A 17191-nucleotide genomic window follows, 5' to 3' on the forward strand; every position below is an offset into this window, starting at 1 on the left:
TCTCTTCAACGATTCTTCCGTTTGCGGAAGCAGCAAAAACCAGTGAGTCAATCTTCTATATATATTTCTCTTCAAACTCATATATTTTCTTTAATTAGTTCATTAATTTAAAACAATGGATTTGTACATTGTGAGTGAGTCTACGCTTACGCTTGTTGGAATCACCACAAACAAGTGAGCCCATTTGTTTATATTAATTTCCATCAATTAATATCTCTTTGTATAAAATAAATTCATGTGTATATTCATAATTATGCAAGATAAATGATTCAACTGATAACAAAGCAATAATTTTGATAATTTTTGTAGAAGAGAAGACGGCAACAGCACATGGCCACATGATTAATAGAATGAATTACTCTATTAAAGTCGGCGTTATAGGAAGCCCCTCACCACCTGACAATCACGGTCTCGGTGCTATCAATAACCCATAACAAAGTGATGCATGAGGTGGCGAGTTGCTCAATCGATCAGCTTTTGTTATTAAAATAAGTGTTTCCTTGTATTCGGTTCATCATGTATGCTATTTCTGTCTACATACAAATATTATACATAATTTATAAAAATGTTGTTCACGTAATGTCTTCGTATTTTTCTTAATTAATATCGGTCGTCTTCTTTAGTTTATAGCCAATTCATGTAATATCTATGGTTTCACAGTTTCCTCTTATCATAAGAATCAATTCAGAAGAAAATCTATATTGTTAGATCTGGGTATTTTTTCTCTATAAAGTATCATGTATGAGGTTTATTGACAATACTACTTTTTTATGGCTACGTTTCAATGGCTAAATTAAAAAGTAATGACAATATTGTATTCATTCAAACAATGGAGGATCCAAATTTAATTCCGCCATACAAAACCTTTCAAAGAAAGATGAGACAAAGATATTTAGAAAAACTATCATTCCATATAAATATTTTTAAATTTAATTCTAAAATATTTAAATTTAATTCGGCCATACAAAACCATTCAAAGAAAGATGAGTGAAAGTTTGTTTTTTCATAGTTAATAACCAATTCTAAGATATTTTCATTAGAGGATATACTCAGGCCTCAGAGGTAGATAAGATTCTAGGAATGATGCAAAAAGATGTCTATATAGGAAGTTTTTTGGATATTTGAAAGCTATGATAAGAGTGTTTCTAAAACTTTGAAGCTCTTTTATAACCTACCTTGATTGTATTCTTTATTGTTGATGTCTCATCAAACTTCACAGAAAAAATTCTTAGGTGTCAAATCCCTTCAAGGAGCTCCATCTACAACAATATAATAATATATGGGATATTGAATTTTTTTACCCTTTTTTTTAAAATTGTGTATACAGATATGTCACTCATCCCAAAGTCTAAACAAAAATACCACAATAGCAATTCATTTCCCTAAAATACCCCGTTAATGTAACTCATGCAGAAAAAAAAGAGTATACCATTTCTCTCTTTGTCCTTAACCCTCCAGTAAGTGACGAAATCTCTGTAGCATGAAAAAAATTTCTTCAACAGAGATTACACGTATAATTGAACAATAAAACCCATGGGAAAGCCATTATAAATAATTCAACTTTGACATAAGGAAGGGAGAAACGAAAATTGTCAATTTACTTAGGGAATTAACATCCTTTGCAAAGATTTCACAGCAAAATCATTCACATTCAACTCAGTCTTGATTCAAGCTCATATTTTAATGTGTTTTTTTAATGAACATTTGAAAATCAGATAATGTATGGTAGATTAATGTTTATGACTTCATGTGAAATATAATTTTGTTATGATTTTATATTATTAGACTATTTAATCTTGTGATTTCATGTTGTTTTATTGTTTAAAGTAGTTATAATATTGTTTAATATTGCATTGACTATTAAAAAATATAAAAATTCAAGTCTAGATAAAAATCAAATGAAGAACAGGTTGGTATTAACGCCTACCTATTGAATTTTTTTTTTATGTCTATTTAAACATAGTTTATATTCCTCTCAATTCCTTTATCCATCCTCTTGTTTAGGAAGTGGTGGTAGAGTTCCTAGGTTGGTGGATTTATCCTTTATGCCTTGATTATGCTTATGTTCCAATTTGATGTCATTTCAATCTGTGTACTGTTTTCTTTATCTTAGTAGGGAGTTGTATAAAAATTACAAAATTGCCACTACCATTTTCTTCCATTTTTTATTGCCTTGCCTTGATTATAATTTGTACATCATTTGATGATATGATAGTTTAATGTGTTATAAATATATGTGTATGAAGCTTGGCTACATTGGTTTGCATTTGAGGCCTAATTTGAAGAAATTGTAAAGTAGTGCAATCTGGAGTGAATAATATTTTCTAGCTCACCCCTTTTGGATTTATTGCTCATGCATGGTGTTATGCATCAGTTTGGTACTAGAGCATTGGTTGTTTGTGCAAGCTAACTGTGATTTTTTTTATTTTGGAGTTATTATTTTTTATCGAGAGATACTGTTCACCAGTAAGTACTGTTTGCAGCACATATATTTTGCCAAAACACAGATGTTTTTAGGTTTATTTTTAGTTAAGATGGAAAAAGCTAAATTTAAGATTCTCTATGGAGAGCAATGGATTGAAGGTGATGATACTGTGACAAGATATGTTGATGGGAATAAGATAGGGATGTTATGAATCTATGACATAAAACTAATGGCAGTCTTGTAATTAAGAGCAAAAGTTTAGGCTATAGTTATTGTCCAGGTGCAGTTTTGTCTTTGCTTGATTAAGTTTTTTAACTAATGGATATTAACCATCAGTTGGTTTTGAGAAAGAAAAGAAAGAAAGGCATTTTACGTTGGTTGTTTCTTTAGAAGAAAAATAGGTTGCCTTTGGTGTGAATATTATTTTCTCTCTGGGTCCTCATATCTTCTCTGCTAGGGTTTATAAGAAATGTATGATCCACTATATTTTCTTACATCTAGCTATCTAAACACTTGAGTCAGTGTACAAGGTTGTTGTGGTACTCGAGTTTAGAAAGGACTCGAGTTAGCAAGGCTGGATTCGATTTCGTTTGTGTCTGTATTACTAGATTGGCTTCTTAATCTGTAAGTTGTACTATTTTTCTTACTAATTAGTGGATTTGTTGGAGGATTCCTCTGCCTTGGATGTAGGGTTCTAATCTTTTGAACCCAAACCAAGTAAATTTGGTGTGTTGATTTGTGTATGATTTATTATATGGTTCTTGTGCAATTCTTGACTGAAAATCGATCTGAATCTTTGATATATATTCAAACTTGGTAAAATAAAACATTAACAGATGTGTATTAACACAAGTATTGATTTTGAAGGAATCATTACGAGAATAAGTTATCATCTAAGACTCGATCAAAGGCAATCAAATATGCACATATTTACCTTAGGTGATGTTGGTCTAATGGATATTGTAGACGATGATGATCTGAAGTTTTTGATGGTTAAAGCAAGAAGTTTACGAGGATCAACCAAACTCTATGTTAACAAAAGTCCAATTGATGAAAGGGGTAATCAACAAGCTAAAGATGTTCATAAGGAAGAAAGGAAGAATCATCCACAAAGTTTCCAAGAGTTTGGTGGGAATTATGGTGATGATAATAATCATAACGACGTGGATGAGGATTATGAAGTAGAAGTTAATGAGGAGGATGATGATGATGATAAATTCTCTAGGTTTGATGAGAACATGTACGATGTTCCAAGTGAGGACGCTGGCAAAAGTCAAAGTCATGCTTATAATGGAGGGCCTGAATGTAGCACAAGACGTCATGGCTCTATAAATATTGGAGCATATCCAACTGACATAGCAACTGACACATAGGCATGGCTACGTCATGCATGGTTGTCCATCACTCTAAATTCACATTTTAACATTTATTTAACATTCAATCAATTATACATTAATCATAATTATACAAAATGACTATTATGCGCTTGAGAGACACACATAAGGGGGTGTTCGGTTTGGATAATGTTTTATTACCAAAATAGGGAGATTACCTTGAAGATAGATTACTGACAAAAATACTGAATATAAATTATTACTACGTTTCATAAAATTTGGTAAAAATGGATGATATAAATAATTAATGTGTTTGGTTAACAGTAATAAAATAATACTAGTAAATTATTTTACTTAAATGCCCTTGAATATAATTATTTTTAAATATTTTTTTATTATTTGTTATATTAATTAAAAATAAATTTATTTTTGCCTTAAAAATTAATAAATAATAATATTATTATAATAAAATCAATATTAACTTGGCTATCTTTTAATACCTAAAGTAAATATGGTAATCAAATTACCACCTATATTATCTGTCATGTCAGTATTGGTAATAAAAAATTATTATAATCTATTGTTACTGACAAACCAAAAAAGGTAATGTAAGTAATAAAAGATAAATTATCAAGGTAATCTTTAAAACACGCCAACCAAACGACCCCTAAGTGTTACAAGAGATGACCTAAGACACCAATGAGGAGACGACTATCAACATCAAAGTACAAAGAAGATGATATGCAAGTAAGGGATTTTAACTAGGAGTCTTAATTTAAAAAGATAGAATGCATAACTTAAAGTTGCTGAAGCGAAAACACCTTTCAAAACATGTAATGCTCCTCAGATTTTTTATTAATTTTTTAAACGAACCTAAAAGTTTCTAAAACCAATTTACAAAACGATATTATTTTGCCTATTATTTAGGTAAATCGACATTGTTAATGAGCTACAAACTCAAACAATGCATTCGAGCCATCGATTTGAGTCATAATTCAAATCGAACTATTTTTATTCGAGTCAATCTCAAGCAAACCTTAATTTCAATTCGACGAATTTAAGCTGAATTCTAGATAGATTATTTTTTATTCAAGTTAAACTCGAGCAGAGAGATGTTTAGGGTCAGTTCGGTTCATGTCCATCTCTAGTCTTTTATATATCCATAAGACCAATAACGACAGATTTTTAAGTTTTATAGTAAGAAATTTAAAATTTTGTTATTGAAAGTATAAATTCGTTTAGTTTTAACAAGAATATACATAATTAGTCGTTAAAATTATAAATATAGTATTTATAACAACAAAATATTTATCATCTCATTAATTTTTTCTCACTAAAGGCTCCCTATAGTTAGTAAATACAAGTATGAGAATTATACGGGTATGATACAATGAATAGTAAAAAATATGTTTGTAAGAAAATAGTCATAAAACTCGGATACGGGAAAAATTCAAAACACGTATATACGGGTTTAATATGGCATATTTTTAATAATATATTTCTAAAAATACAACAATATTAATTATAATTTTAACACTTTTCATGAAATCCGTGGTTGAAATAGATATAAAAATTTGTATATGGAGTATTTAATTAGTTATTAAAGCTAATGTAACATAATACATCATATTTAATCATTGCAAAATTAGGCGAATATACAACAAGATTAATGAATGATTGATGCCTCAAATCAACTCATATATTAAATATTAAAAGAATTTTAAACATGACGAAACTATAAACAACAAAGGAAAAGACAATGAAAGTTTACATATTCGGAGAATAACGAAGATGAAAAATTGAGCCGGACAAAAAAAAAATTCAATCTAGTGTAAAAAGAATTATGTGAAAAACTGTGTACTGCTGTTATAAATATGAACTTGATGTGATGAATAAAAAGGTTAGAAATTTGAAAAAAAATGGGTTTTTTTAATGACAATATGGCAATTAGTTGAAAATTAAAAAATATTTTCATGCTTTAGACTTAGGTATCAAAACGACGTGTTTAATAATAAAATATTCATTCAGTATAGAAACCTGCAAAATACATGTTTAATAATATGCGAATTAAATGCGTTTTTAACTAACCACCACCCTACCCTTTTTTTTTGGTGGTGACTAAAAATGAAAACCTTATAAATGGTAATTAAAATTTTATAATAAAAGGGCCATTTTCACTAACGTGTTAGAGGGAAATTGAAAACTTTCCATTAACGAGTTTTTATATACGAAGGGAAACGAAATTCATTTATAAGAACTAATAAAAATTTATTCTATCTTCCATGGGAAATTTCCCAGATGCGTGTACACATCATGCAAGGAATTCATATATGATGAATTCTTTATGGTCATTATCGTGAACAATATGCAAATAGAGAACTATTCTCTACCCTATTGACAAGTTTTAGTGTTTATCTTTTCATTGAATTTTCACATATTTATTTGGTGGCGTTTAATTCCACCAATATTATTGAATTTTAAACATGTTGATCTGTACTGTGGTCTCTCTGTAGTATTAAGAAATCCGTATTATGAGTTATACAAATGCGGTATTTTTTCGAAAAGAAAATGTAGAACACTGAATCAAATATACCTCTTGTAGTACTTCAAGTTCCTCACAACAGACTCTCGGATTTCTATTTTTTTTTTTTTTTAAAGTCTGTCTCACTTTACACAATTTATATTCTAATGGTAGATTAAGAAAAAAGTGTTAAAACTGGTAAGACAGTAGGACAACTGAAAGATTAGGGCAGAAAAATATCAAGATAGGTCACATAAAAATTTGGGGAAGGAATAATTGAATGGCAGTCAATAAAATGGTGGCTTAGTAGTCGCATCAAACACCATCATTTTGTGATCCACAAAACCACATTGTTTTGTTTAGTTAGAAATTAAAAAAATAGCGTTGTGTAGGATACTCAAGAATTCATGGGTCAATTTTGATTTCTTAGAGCGATGAATTAAAATTAGACCAAGACCCTACTAGTTCCGCCAAAATTTCAACTAAAGTATATCCAATATTTGTCAATTCAGATAGAAACCAGAATTTATAATCGGATACCTAGTGATTTCAACTCCAATCATGTAATTTGCTCTTAACCCTAGCAAAGACTAAGCCACAAGGAGTTGAGAGGGGGTTGAAGCCCCCACTAACTTAATAATTTTTAAAAATGTACTCTTCGACTCTTATGTTAATTAACACCCTTATTTATTTTCTAGTAATATATGAGAAAATTGATTTGTAAAAAATATTATTTCAATAGTAAGTCATCAAAGTGAAAAAGAAAATCTCAAATATGGAATTTTACTAAAGTTTAAACTACGAAATTGGAAATAATTTTCAAAGTTATTGAAAATTGGAAATAATTTTCAAAGTTATTGCACCGCACAACACTTTCAAAGTGATTCGACAAAATTACATGCATAGAAAAAACTTTTCCATGAAAATTGGCACCTAAACATTTCTAATTTGCTATAAATATGTCTATATAATCAATATACCATATTCTCAAGCACAATCAATAAAAATGGCTGGCAAGTTCCCATCTGCGTACTTTCTGGTAACCTTGCTTTTAATTCTCCTCTTCTCTTCAACGATTCTTCCTTTTGCAGAAGCAGCAAAAACCAGTGAGTCAATCTTCTTTATATATTTCTCTTCAAATTCATATATTTTCTTTAATTAGTTCATTTAATTTAAAACAATGGATTTGCACATTGTGAGTGAGTCTATGCTTACGCTTGTGGAATCACCACAAACAAGTGAGCCCATTTCATTATATTAATTTCCGTCTATTAATGTCTCTTTGTGTAAAATAAATTCATGAGTATATTCATAATTATGCAAGATAAATGATTCAACTGATAACAAAGCAATAATTTCGATGATTTTTGTAGAAGAGAAGACGGCAGCAGCACATGGCCACATGGTTAATGGAATTAATTACTCTATTAAAATCGGTGTTAAAGGAAGCCCCTCGCCACCTGACAATCATAGTAACGTTCCGAATAATCCCATCAATGTCCCATAACAAAGTGATGCATGAGGTGCCGAGTTGCTCAATCAATCAGCTTTTGCTATTAAAATAAGTGTTTCGTTAATTTATTTGATTTTTAAGATTCTACTCCAAGTTGGTTTATCATGTATGCTATATTTGTCTACATATAAATATTATACATAATTTATATAAATGTTGTTTACATAATGCCTTCGTATTATTCTTAATTAATATTGGTCGTCTTCTTTAATTTATAGTCAATTCTTGTAATATCCATGATTTCATAGTTTTCTCTAATCATAAGAATTGATTTAGAAGAAAATTAATATCGTTAGATTAGGGTTTTTTTATCTCTGTAAAGTATCATATATAAAGTTTATTGACAAGACTCTGTTTTCACTTTTAAGTTTTAATAGTTAAATTAATAAGTAGAGACAATATTGTATTCATTCGAAGAATGGATAATCCAAATTTAATTCGGCTATACAAAACCTTTCAAAGAAAGAAGAGACAAAGATATTTTGAAAAACTATCATTCTGTAAATATATTTTTTAATTTAATTCAAAGATATTTAAATTTAATTCGGTCATACAAAATCTTTCAAAGAAGGATGAGAGAAAGATTGTTTTTTTACTGTCTATAGCCAAGTCAAAGATATTTTAATTAGATGATATACTCAAGCCTCAAAGACAAAGATGAGATTCTAGAAAAGATGTTTGAATGTGTTTATATAAGAAGTTTTTTGGATACTAGACGGCTATGATAAGAGCGTTTCTAAAACTTTGAAGCGCTTTTATAACACCACCTTGATTATATTATTTATCGTTGATGCCTCATCAAACTTCATGTAATTAATTTTCTTAGGTGTCAAATCCCTCCTAGGGGTTCCATCTACAATATTATAATAATAAATAGACTTGTTAATTATAACTACTTTGACTATTGACTCCATATTTTCATCTAATAAACTAGTAGAAAAATACACTTGTATATATCAACAATAGGCATCGTATTGGCTTCCTTGGCAACTCAAACCCCAAATTTGACTATGCCATAAACTTTTATGTTTGAAAATAGTTCTAGTTTAAGCATTTTAGTTTCATGTTTATGTCTATCTAATGGGAACTATTTTACTAATTCAAATATCAAACAAGACCTCTTAAACTATTTATATTTTGTAAATGGGTTTAACAAATCACGAACTTTTGTTATAATAAAATTATGCATACATATTTTTAATACACAATTTAGATATACAAATAATGTGTCATTATATGATTGGATAATTATAAATCAAAGATAAAGTAATAGTTAATTACATGATGACATATTGTCTATGTACTTAAATTATATACCAAAAATATATACACATAATATTTTTTTTAATTATAATAACATTTTTCAGTTTGATTTTCCACAATATTGTGGTCACATATTTTGCATTATGTGATCATATTCCTATAAGGAATTTGTATATTTTGAATATATCATTCTCTGTATCTATTGATATGGTGCCATTTTGATCTTAATTTTTTTATATTGTACTATCTTTTGATAAATAATTATTATAATCATTATCTTTTGATATGATTAGGCACGTTGATTGGGTCAAGCAAGCTTGAAACTTAATTGTTCAACTCATAAGAAAATCCTTTTTGGAAAGAATAGAATTTGGGTCTTTGGCTCACCTAAACAAAAAAATTTATTCATTAATTTCTCAAGCTTAGGCTTGAACAAAGGTTGTTCAAGCCTAAGCCCTGTAAGACCCCAAAAATATAGTGTTAACTTATATTGATGTTGTGTTTAAATAGTATTTGTTAATTTGTTTCACGTTTGAATTGGAATAAGTTTAAAATAAGCTTAAATATTAAATACAAAGTTACTCAATCAAAGTAGGTGAACGTAGAGCCACAATCAAACAAAGTATTGATTGGTTCAAGCTCTACTCAATCACATTTAGGTCTAACTAGAGCTTGGAAGTTTTTGACTCGAGCTCTAACTTACCATTAAACTTCAAAACTAACTCACCTAGACAAATTATTGTTAAACTTCAAAACTAATATATTTATCAATAACATTTAAAATCATGGTGTAAGATTTTTGTAGTGTAAATACAATATTTTCAACTTCTAAAGGTGTATTGATATTTTATTTTAGCCGAGTCATAAGCTTGCAAACTCATTCAACTATGCAATAACAAGCTCAAGCTTGAACTTAGCTCAATAATAATTTACCCAAGTCCCATGTGGCTCAACTCATTCATAACCCTATCCAAACCCGTATCATTATAAAATTTCTAACCATAATTTAATTAAATGTAACATAAAATGCATTAAAATTGTATAAACAAAAAAAAAAATCAGCAAACTTCGTTTCCACTCTTAATAATTGAATTATGTATCATATCTTATATCAAAAATCTAATTTTTATATTATATATTATATATCATATCATATTATAACATATATTTTTAAAAATAATAATAATAAAATAGTAAAACAATCGATTAATATATCATCATCTTAGAAAATATTAAAAACATCTCTAAAATTTTATAATTTCTCATATACACCCTCATTACATCAGTATTTTTCTAAAAAAGTGTATCAACCTATATTAATGAGATATATTGTATCGTACAATATATTCATCGTACTATGCTAATTTTCGACACATATTAGAATATGTATAATTTTTTACATGTTTTGTATCTATCATATACAAATAATTATGGATACATTATTAAGCTATCTGTATAGAATGACTAAATTACCTTGCATCATTTAACAAAATTTAACCACCTTGTTTGATCTTTGGGATTAAAATGACCTCTTTCCTGATTTTACTGGACGACTAGAGCTATAAATTTCTTCAAACGCAAGGGGGGAAATTTACTAAGGCCAAATAACTATTTCTTGTCCAAAATAATTTTCACATTTTAAGTTTTAAATAGTAAAATTCTCACCCATCATTTATTTACGATAGTAAATTCTATTTTATTTTACTAAAAATTGATTATTTCACCTTTTAATTAAAATTACAAAAATCACATTAACACTTATTTAAATACCAAATTATTAAAATAAACTTATTAATTTAAATATTTATTTAATAGACTCTTAAAATTATTAAAACTCTAACTAATTTTAAAATATTATTTTTGTTTAATTTTTTTAAAATATAATTATTATTTTTAAAATTATTTGAAAAATATTAAAATTTTAAAATACTTTTGAACTTTTTCTGATTTTAAAAATTCTTAAAAATTTTATATAACACCTACAATATTTTAAAAAATTATAGTTGAATTCAAACATAAAAGGAAAAAATAAAATAGCCATGCCATGGGCATTTTCTTTCGCGAAGACGACATTCGGGAATCTTGAAAGTTAAAAAGTGGAAAATTTTCATTTAGCAAATCCTGGAATGGAAATAGTCTTTTGGCGGCTATAAATCTCTAAGGTTGGTGGCGAAAGTAGTTGAGTTTTACTCTTCAACTTTCTTCTCTTGTTCCTAGTTTTCATCGACAAAATTCTCAAACTAAACCAACAAAAATGCTGCAGATTCGCTCCATTTTAACTTCTCAACGAAGCTTAAGACCGTCCAAATTCTTCCCATTTCATTCTTCCCGTTTGTGTTATTCAGCGGCTGCAGTTGAATCTGAGAGAACTATCAGAGAAGGCCCTAGACACGACTGGTCCAAAGATGAGATCAAGTCCATTTACGACTCTCCTGTTCTCGATCTCCTCTTCCATGGAGTTAGTTTCAACTATTAATCTCTTGTTTGCAGCTTTAATTTTTGTGGGTTATGTTTAGAATTGTGTTTTGATAGTTTAGTTTCTTGTTTGGAAGTCCGTTATTTATCTGTGTGCTAATCTTTTTATTGGTTTCTGAGATTGTGTAGACTTCTCAGTGTGATAATTATGGTTAATTGGTAAAGTTAATTTTGGTTGTGGGTGTTTATATGCGAGAGCCCTTGGACCCTCTAGAAAAATTAATCAATAGGAAGGAAAATCCATGGACTGACACATTGTCTCCACGTGTATGAACGGCAAATTAGCTCCAAAAAGGCCTACGGTATCGAGGGTTACTGGTCTCTTGAATCCACCCAATAGACCTTTAAGTCGCCTAATTGTTAAGAGTCAAGTGGTAGCTTAATGAGTTTGGTGTTCTGTGCAAGATTTTTCTAGTTTGCTTAAAATGTTTCTTGTTTGATGATGTGACTAATAATGCAACAGTGGTTATAAAATTCTTGAGTTAATTGGAGGTTGTTTCTGATTTTAGGCTCAAGTTCACAGACACGCTCATAACTTCAGGGAGGTGCAGCAGTGCACTCTTCTCTCTATCAAGACCGGTGGCTGTAGTGAGGATTGTTCGTATTGTCCTCAATCCTCAAGATACAACACTGGAGTAAAAGCACAAAAGCTAACGACTAAGGAAACTGTGATGCAGGCAGCACAGAAAGTAAGAAGTTTATTTTACTACTTTTTATCACACTATTTAATATAATTGATTGATGTTATTCTATGTTGTATTGAGTTACTCTTTGTGTCCCAGCTGCGTTGCTAAGAGATCTTGAATTAAGGTGTCAGCACGTATTATGTTTTTTTTCCCCTCACAGTGATAATTATTTGCTATCTTGGTTACTTACAGTATCAATTAAGAGAGATTACTTTTTTTAATTAGTCAATGGAGTTCAGTGAAAGAGCAATTTAATCATTCCAGTTCTACTCTAACATAAACAATCTGTGTAAGTTTTGAACAAATTGATCAAATGAATATTTTTCTGAAAAATGACTCTGATTGGTTTGTTATAGTCTCAAGTTAGTTTTTATTTCAAATATCTATGGACTATTGGTTGATTCATATTGTATTACATGTAACACAATGCTATAACCATGGTGTCATATTTTTATGCAATGCTATAACTATGGTGTCAACATCTTTATTTCTTTTATTAGGCAAAGGAGGCTGGCAGTACACGTTTTTGTATGGGTGCTGCATGGAGAGACACAATAGGGAGGAAGACCAATTTCAACAACATCCTTGAATATGTGAAAGAAATAAGGTAACAAGTCAACATTTAAGAAAAAATTATTTTGGTAAAAGAAGAAGTTGAGATCTGGTCGTACTTGAATACCTTTTCTAACATAAATGAGTTCATTATACCATACTGTGGAGACACATTACCACAAATTTATCAAACGAGTGAGCAGGTTGTATTCATACCATATGAGTTCTCTTTTCTTCTTATTGTCATATTTGTTTATGTTTATTTTCTTCTTGTCTTGGAACTATTTGGAAAGGACTTCTGATCATAACGTAAAGCCATGTGTTGAGGAAAATTTCACTATGTTAATAATAAAAAAGAGCTAAAAAATATTGCCAAGTATTTCCAGTCAATTTATAACATATGCTCTGCAGCTGTTAATCCTTTCTGTTCAGCAAATGTCTGTGGACTGGCACTGCTGATTTATATTTACTGCCTTTTCAATTGAGTTTTTTATGTCAATTTTGTTGATCATGATTTTTTTTTTTTCCTTCCCAAATTGAAAGGACTATAATGCACAGATGTCCTTTCGATTTTTTTGGTGCTGTGAAATTCTGACATTTCAATTAACCTGTGTTAGGGTTTTTATTATGTTCATCTAATGGATAATCTGTCTTCTGAATCTGCCATGTACCAGGGAAATGGGGATGGAGGTATGCTGTACATTAGGCATGCTGGAGAAGCAGCAGGCTTTAGAACTCAAGAAAGCAGGCCTTACAGCATATAACCATAACCTTGATACCTCCAGAGAATATTATCCGAATATTATCACTACAAGAAGTTATGATGAACGCTTGGAAACCCTTAAACATGTCCGTGAAGCTGGGATTAATGTCTGTTCAGGTGATTTGGTACTAAAAGTTGAATTTGGTTTCTTCTTAAAATTGGTATGCACAGATTTTTTTATCCGGCTGTATCATCTGGATTGAATAGGGAGAATAGGAAAGTTCACCAGTGGTAAAAAATGAAAAAGGAAAAGATCCATGTTTATGTTGGACAGTCTTGTTTGACTTGCCTGGGAACTTTTTGGACAAAAGGTCCTCGATTAAAATTATTGGTGCCACACTATTGTATGATAAAATTTCCTATATTCCCTTAATTGGGTTTACATCACTTGCCACTTGATGTAAAAATTAAGAAAATAAACTTTTTTTTTTTTTACTATTTCAAATCTGCCATCATGATGGCTTTCCATGCTGTTTTCCTAACGTGAAAAGATATGATCTGTATCATTAATTTGTTTTTTAACAATCGTGTTGAATTGAACATGTGTCATTTGGTACTTTGGCTTATCAATTTCATGTCTTCTGTTTTAACACTAGGGTGACTCCTGGAAAACCTTGTTGCTTTCTTTTTCTTCAATGATAAATTGGATCTTTTCTTTGATAAAGCAAATTTGAATATTGGGGTCACTTTTAAATGTTGTTAACAGGAGGAATAATAGGCCTTGGAGAGGCAGAGGAAGACCGAGTTGGTTTGTTGCATACTTTGGCAACTCTCCCAACTCATCCAGAGAGTGTTCCCATCAATGCCCTTCTTGCAGTGAAAGGCACGCCCCTCCAAGATCAGAAGGTGATTTTAATCCTGACTTACACAATACTTATACATATTGTTGGTTGAGTGCATATTATCTTTGGTTTTCAAGTTCTCTTTATTTTACATGTTCTGTGGCCTGTAAGCTATATTGAATAATTGGATTATTCATGAGGACTACTTGGAGAGGGTTAAGCAGGTCAAGCTTTAAGTTGTATCTGACTTAAGGATAGATAATATTATAGTTAAATCTAGATATAGTAGTTCATATTATTGGGTTATTTTCGTGTCGTGTCAGTTCAGGTTTTAAGTAAGAGACTCTTAGCCCTCACTCATCCTAAATTAGAATTGTATTAAAATCTCCCAACCTAATGGTTAAAACTAGACCAAACAATTTTTGTCATTGGGTTATGTTAGTTTTGTGTTAATTCAGGTTATGAATCAGAAATTCTCAACCCTTAGCTTACCCAAATTATAATCGTGTCAAAATCTACTAATCTTAACCCAATCCGAACTATATTCAGGTTGACCAGACAGAATCCGAATTATCTTGAACTATGTTAGTCAACTTGCCATGTGAATGCTATTTTAAGAACACAAAATCTAATGAGCTCCACATTTAACTATAAGAACTGGTCAACTATGTTTCCTTGTTTCTAGAGTCTTGTTTTCACCATTTTCTAGCGCTTTTAAGCAAAAGATAATCCAACTCCTTAATGCCACAATTTGGTGCAGAAACCATTCACATGAACTGGTTTCTGCTCACAACAAATCTCATCCTTGAAGGTGTGGACAAGTAGCTCAACCAAAATTGACAGGTCATCGATAAGAACACTAACCACCCTCCTCTCTTGCATTGTTGCTTTAAGGCTGAACCAAGTCAGATACTTTGAAATATTCATCTATATGTCCATCTAGCTCCAACAAGTTCACTACTCCAATGGAATATTCGTAAGCACTCTCTTTTATTCTCCTTTCACTTCCCAAGCCTGGTACTTTCTGCATTCCATCACATTTACAAGGTGTGGAAGGAGAAATTGGTTTGGGGCTCAATAGAGGAGGCAACAGATAGAACACATCATCTTTGTTTTTCTTGATGTCAGTGAAGGTGGACAATTTACAGAGAGCTTGCTGGGAGCTAATTAAGTGTCGCTAGAATTAATAGATTCCACTTGAGAATAGATCTGAACTATCGTAGTATTTTTTGCCTTTCTATATTCTTCTAACTTTGCAACAGAGCTTCCACTTGATGCAGGTGTAATACATTCAAGCCAGTTCAGCTTGATTTTTTGTCAATGCGAAAATGATCTGATTCAGTTTTGAGTTGACTTGAACACAATCTGAACTAGAATTTGTGCAAAAAACTCAACCCTAAACTGATTTTTTTTTTTTGTATCATAGTAGGTTAACGAGTTATGTCGAAAATTGTTAGCTTTAGTTAAATCCATGCATTATGATGAAAAAAATATTACTGGAGTCTTCATGTTTGGAATTAGCTGCAGCTGCTGATTTTGGCTTTTACTGTCATATAATTGGAAAATGATAATTGTTTGATTGTATGTGTAATTTGCCATCATAACGACACAAAGATGTTTTTTTTTCTCTGAGATTGGGAAGCTGAACCATGTCAATTCTTAATTTCTTTTTCAGCCAGTTGAAATATGGGAGATGGTGCGGATGATTGCAACAGCACGCATAGTAATGCCAAAAGCAATGGTCAGGTTATCAGCAGGAAGAGTTCGATTTTCCATACCTGAGCAGGCGTTATGCTTTCTTGCCGGTGCAAACTCCATCTTCACCGGTGAAAAGCTCTTAACAACTCCTAACAATGATTTCGATGCTGATCAACTCATGTTCAAGATTCTTGGACTCACGCCAAAACCTCCCAGTTTCTCCGAAGACGAAGAAAAATCTTGCGAAGAAGAGAACTGCAAAGCAGCTGTCTCTGCTTAATCTATAGTTGAGTAATTGCTGTGTTAGGTTCACACCCTAATGCCAAAATCTCTATAATTTTGTGCTGAATTCATTAAAATACCATTGTGGCCATTTTGTTCACTTGGGACTGGAAGTAGTCTTAAAGAACTTTAACCATATATTTGATAATTTTAAGATTATTTCCAAAGCACTTCTTGATTTCTAGATGATAATATTAATGAATCATTGTAAAAATTACAAGAAACTCTTAAAAATCACATATAACCCCCTAGAAACTACATCGACCCCAATTATACTTAAAAAATTACATTCACCCACCGTGCATCATGCCTCAGAAATTTATGTCTATTGATAGATAGTAAAATTATATACATTTAATATAAATACCAATTTAAATATTAATAATAATATGTTATTTTGTAATTAAATATTATTTTATCTTAAATTTAAAATATTTTAATGACATAATCATCGATACTGAAATTGATACTCATTAAAAATGGATCTAATTTTATGAATAAAACTTTGTATACCCACTTTGAGTATATAAATATGTACACACTTATATATGTCATCACAAAATTAGGTGATTTTGTATTTATATGATGATATATATAAATATGTATATATTTGTATATTTAAAGTAGATACACATAGTATTATTCTAGTTCTATTGACGATAAATTAGCATATTTATGAGCATAAAGTGATACATCATGCTGATTAAAAAAAAAAAGTGAAAAGTGTAATTACTGGATGTCTTCATGCATCAAGCTAATCAATATGTATCATATTGTTTCTTTCACTAGTTTACATGATTCATTGTTTTCAAAATGATTAATTATTCCAGGGGATTTTATTTGCTTAACATATGATATGGATGATGTATGGTTAAAATTGTGTAAGTATACAAGAGT

At 30.2% G+C, this 17191-nt stretch overlaps 1 protein-coding gene across 1 annotated transcript; it reads left to right on the forward strand.

Moving 5' to 3' along the window:
- The first annotated feature begins 11128 nt into the window (after positions 1-11128).
- On the forward strand, positions 11129-16464 carry LOC123205668 (biotin synthase, mitochondrial-like). The gene is made up of 6 exons (XM_044622686.1): positions 11129-11514; positions 12041-12220; positions 12718-12824; positions 13444-13649; positions 14239-14378; positions 15990-16464. The coding sequence occupies exons 1-6, from the start codon at positions 11311-11313 to the stop codon at positions 16290-16292; spliced, it is 1140 nt and encodes a 379-aa protein (XP_044478621.1). The 5' UTR covers positions 11129-11310; the 3' UTR covers positions 16293-16464.
- Positions 16465-17191: the final 727 nt, after the last annotated feature.

The sequence above is a fragment of the Mangifera indica genome, unplaced genomic scaffold (assembly GCF_011075055.1).
Source record: "Mangifera indica cultivar Alphonso unplaced genomic scaffold, CATAS_Mindica_2.1 Un_0012, whole genome shotgun sequence".
NCBI lineage: Eukaryota > Viridiplantae > Streptophyta > Magnoliopsida > Sapindales > Anacardiaceae > Mangifera > Mangifera indica.

What these genes read in the sequence shown, in the direction of transcription:
- LOC123205668 (XM_044622686.1), top strand. Translation starts at nt 11,311, where the DNA reads ATGCTGCAGATTCGCTCCATTTTAACTTCTCAACGAAGCTTAAGACCG. An exon ending in TGGGATTAATGTCTGTTCAG is followed by an intron (nt 13,650 to 14,238) that starts GTGATTTGGTAC and finishes TGTTGTTAACAG; the next exon opens with GAGGAATAATAGGCCTTGGA. An exon ending in CGCCCCTCCAAGATCAGAAG is followed by an intron (nt 14,379 to 15,989) that starts GTGATTTTAATC and finishes TTTCTTTTTCAG; the next exon opens with CCAGTTGAAATATGGGAGAT.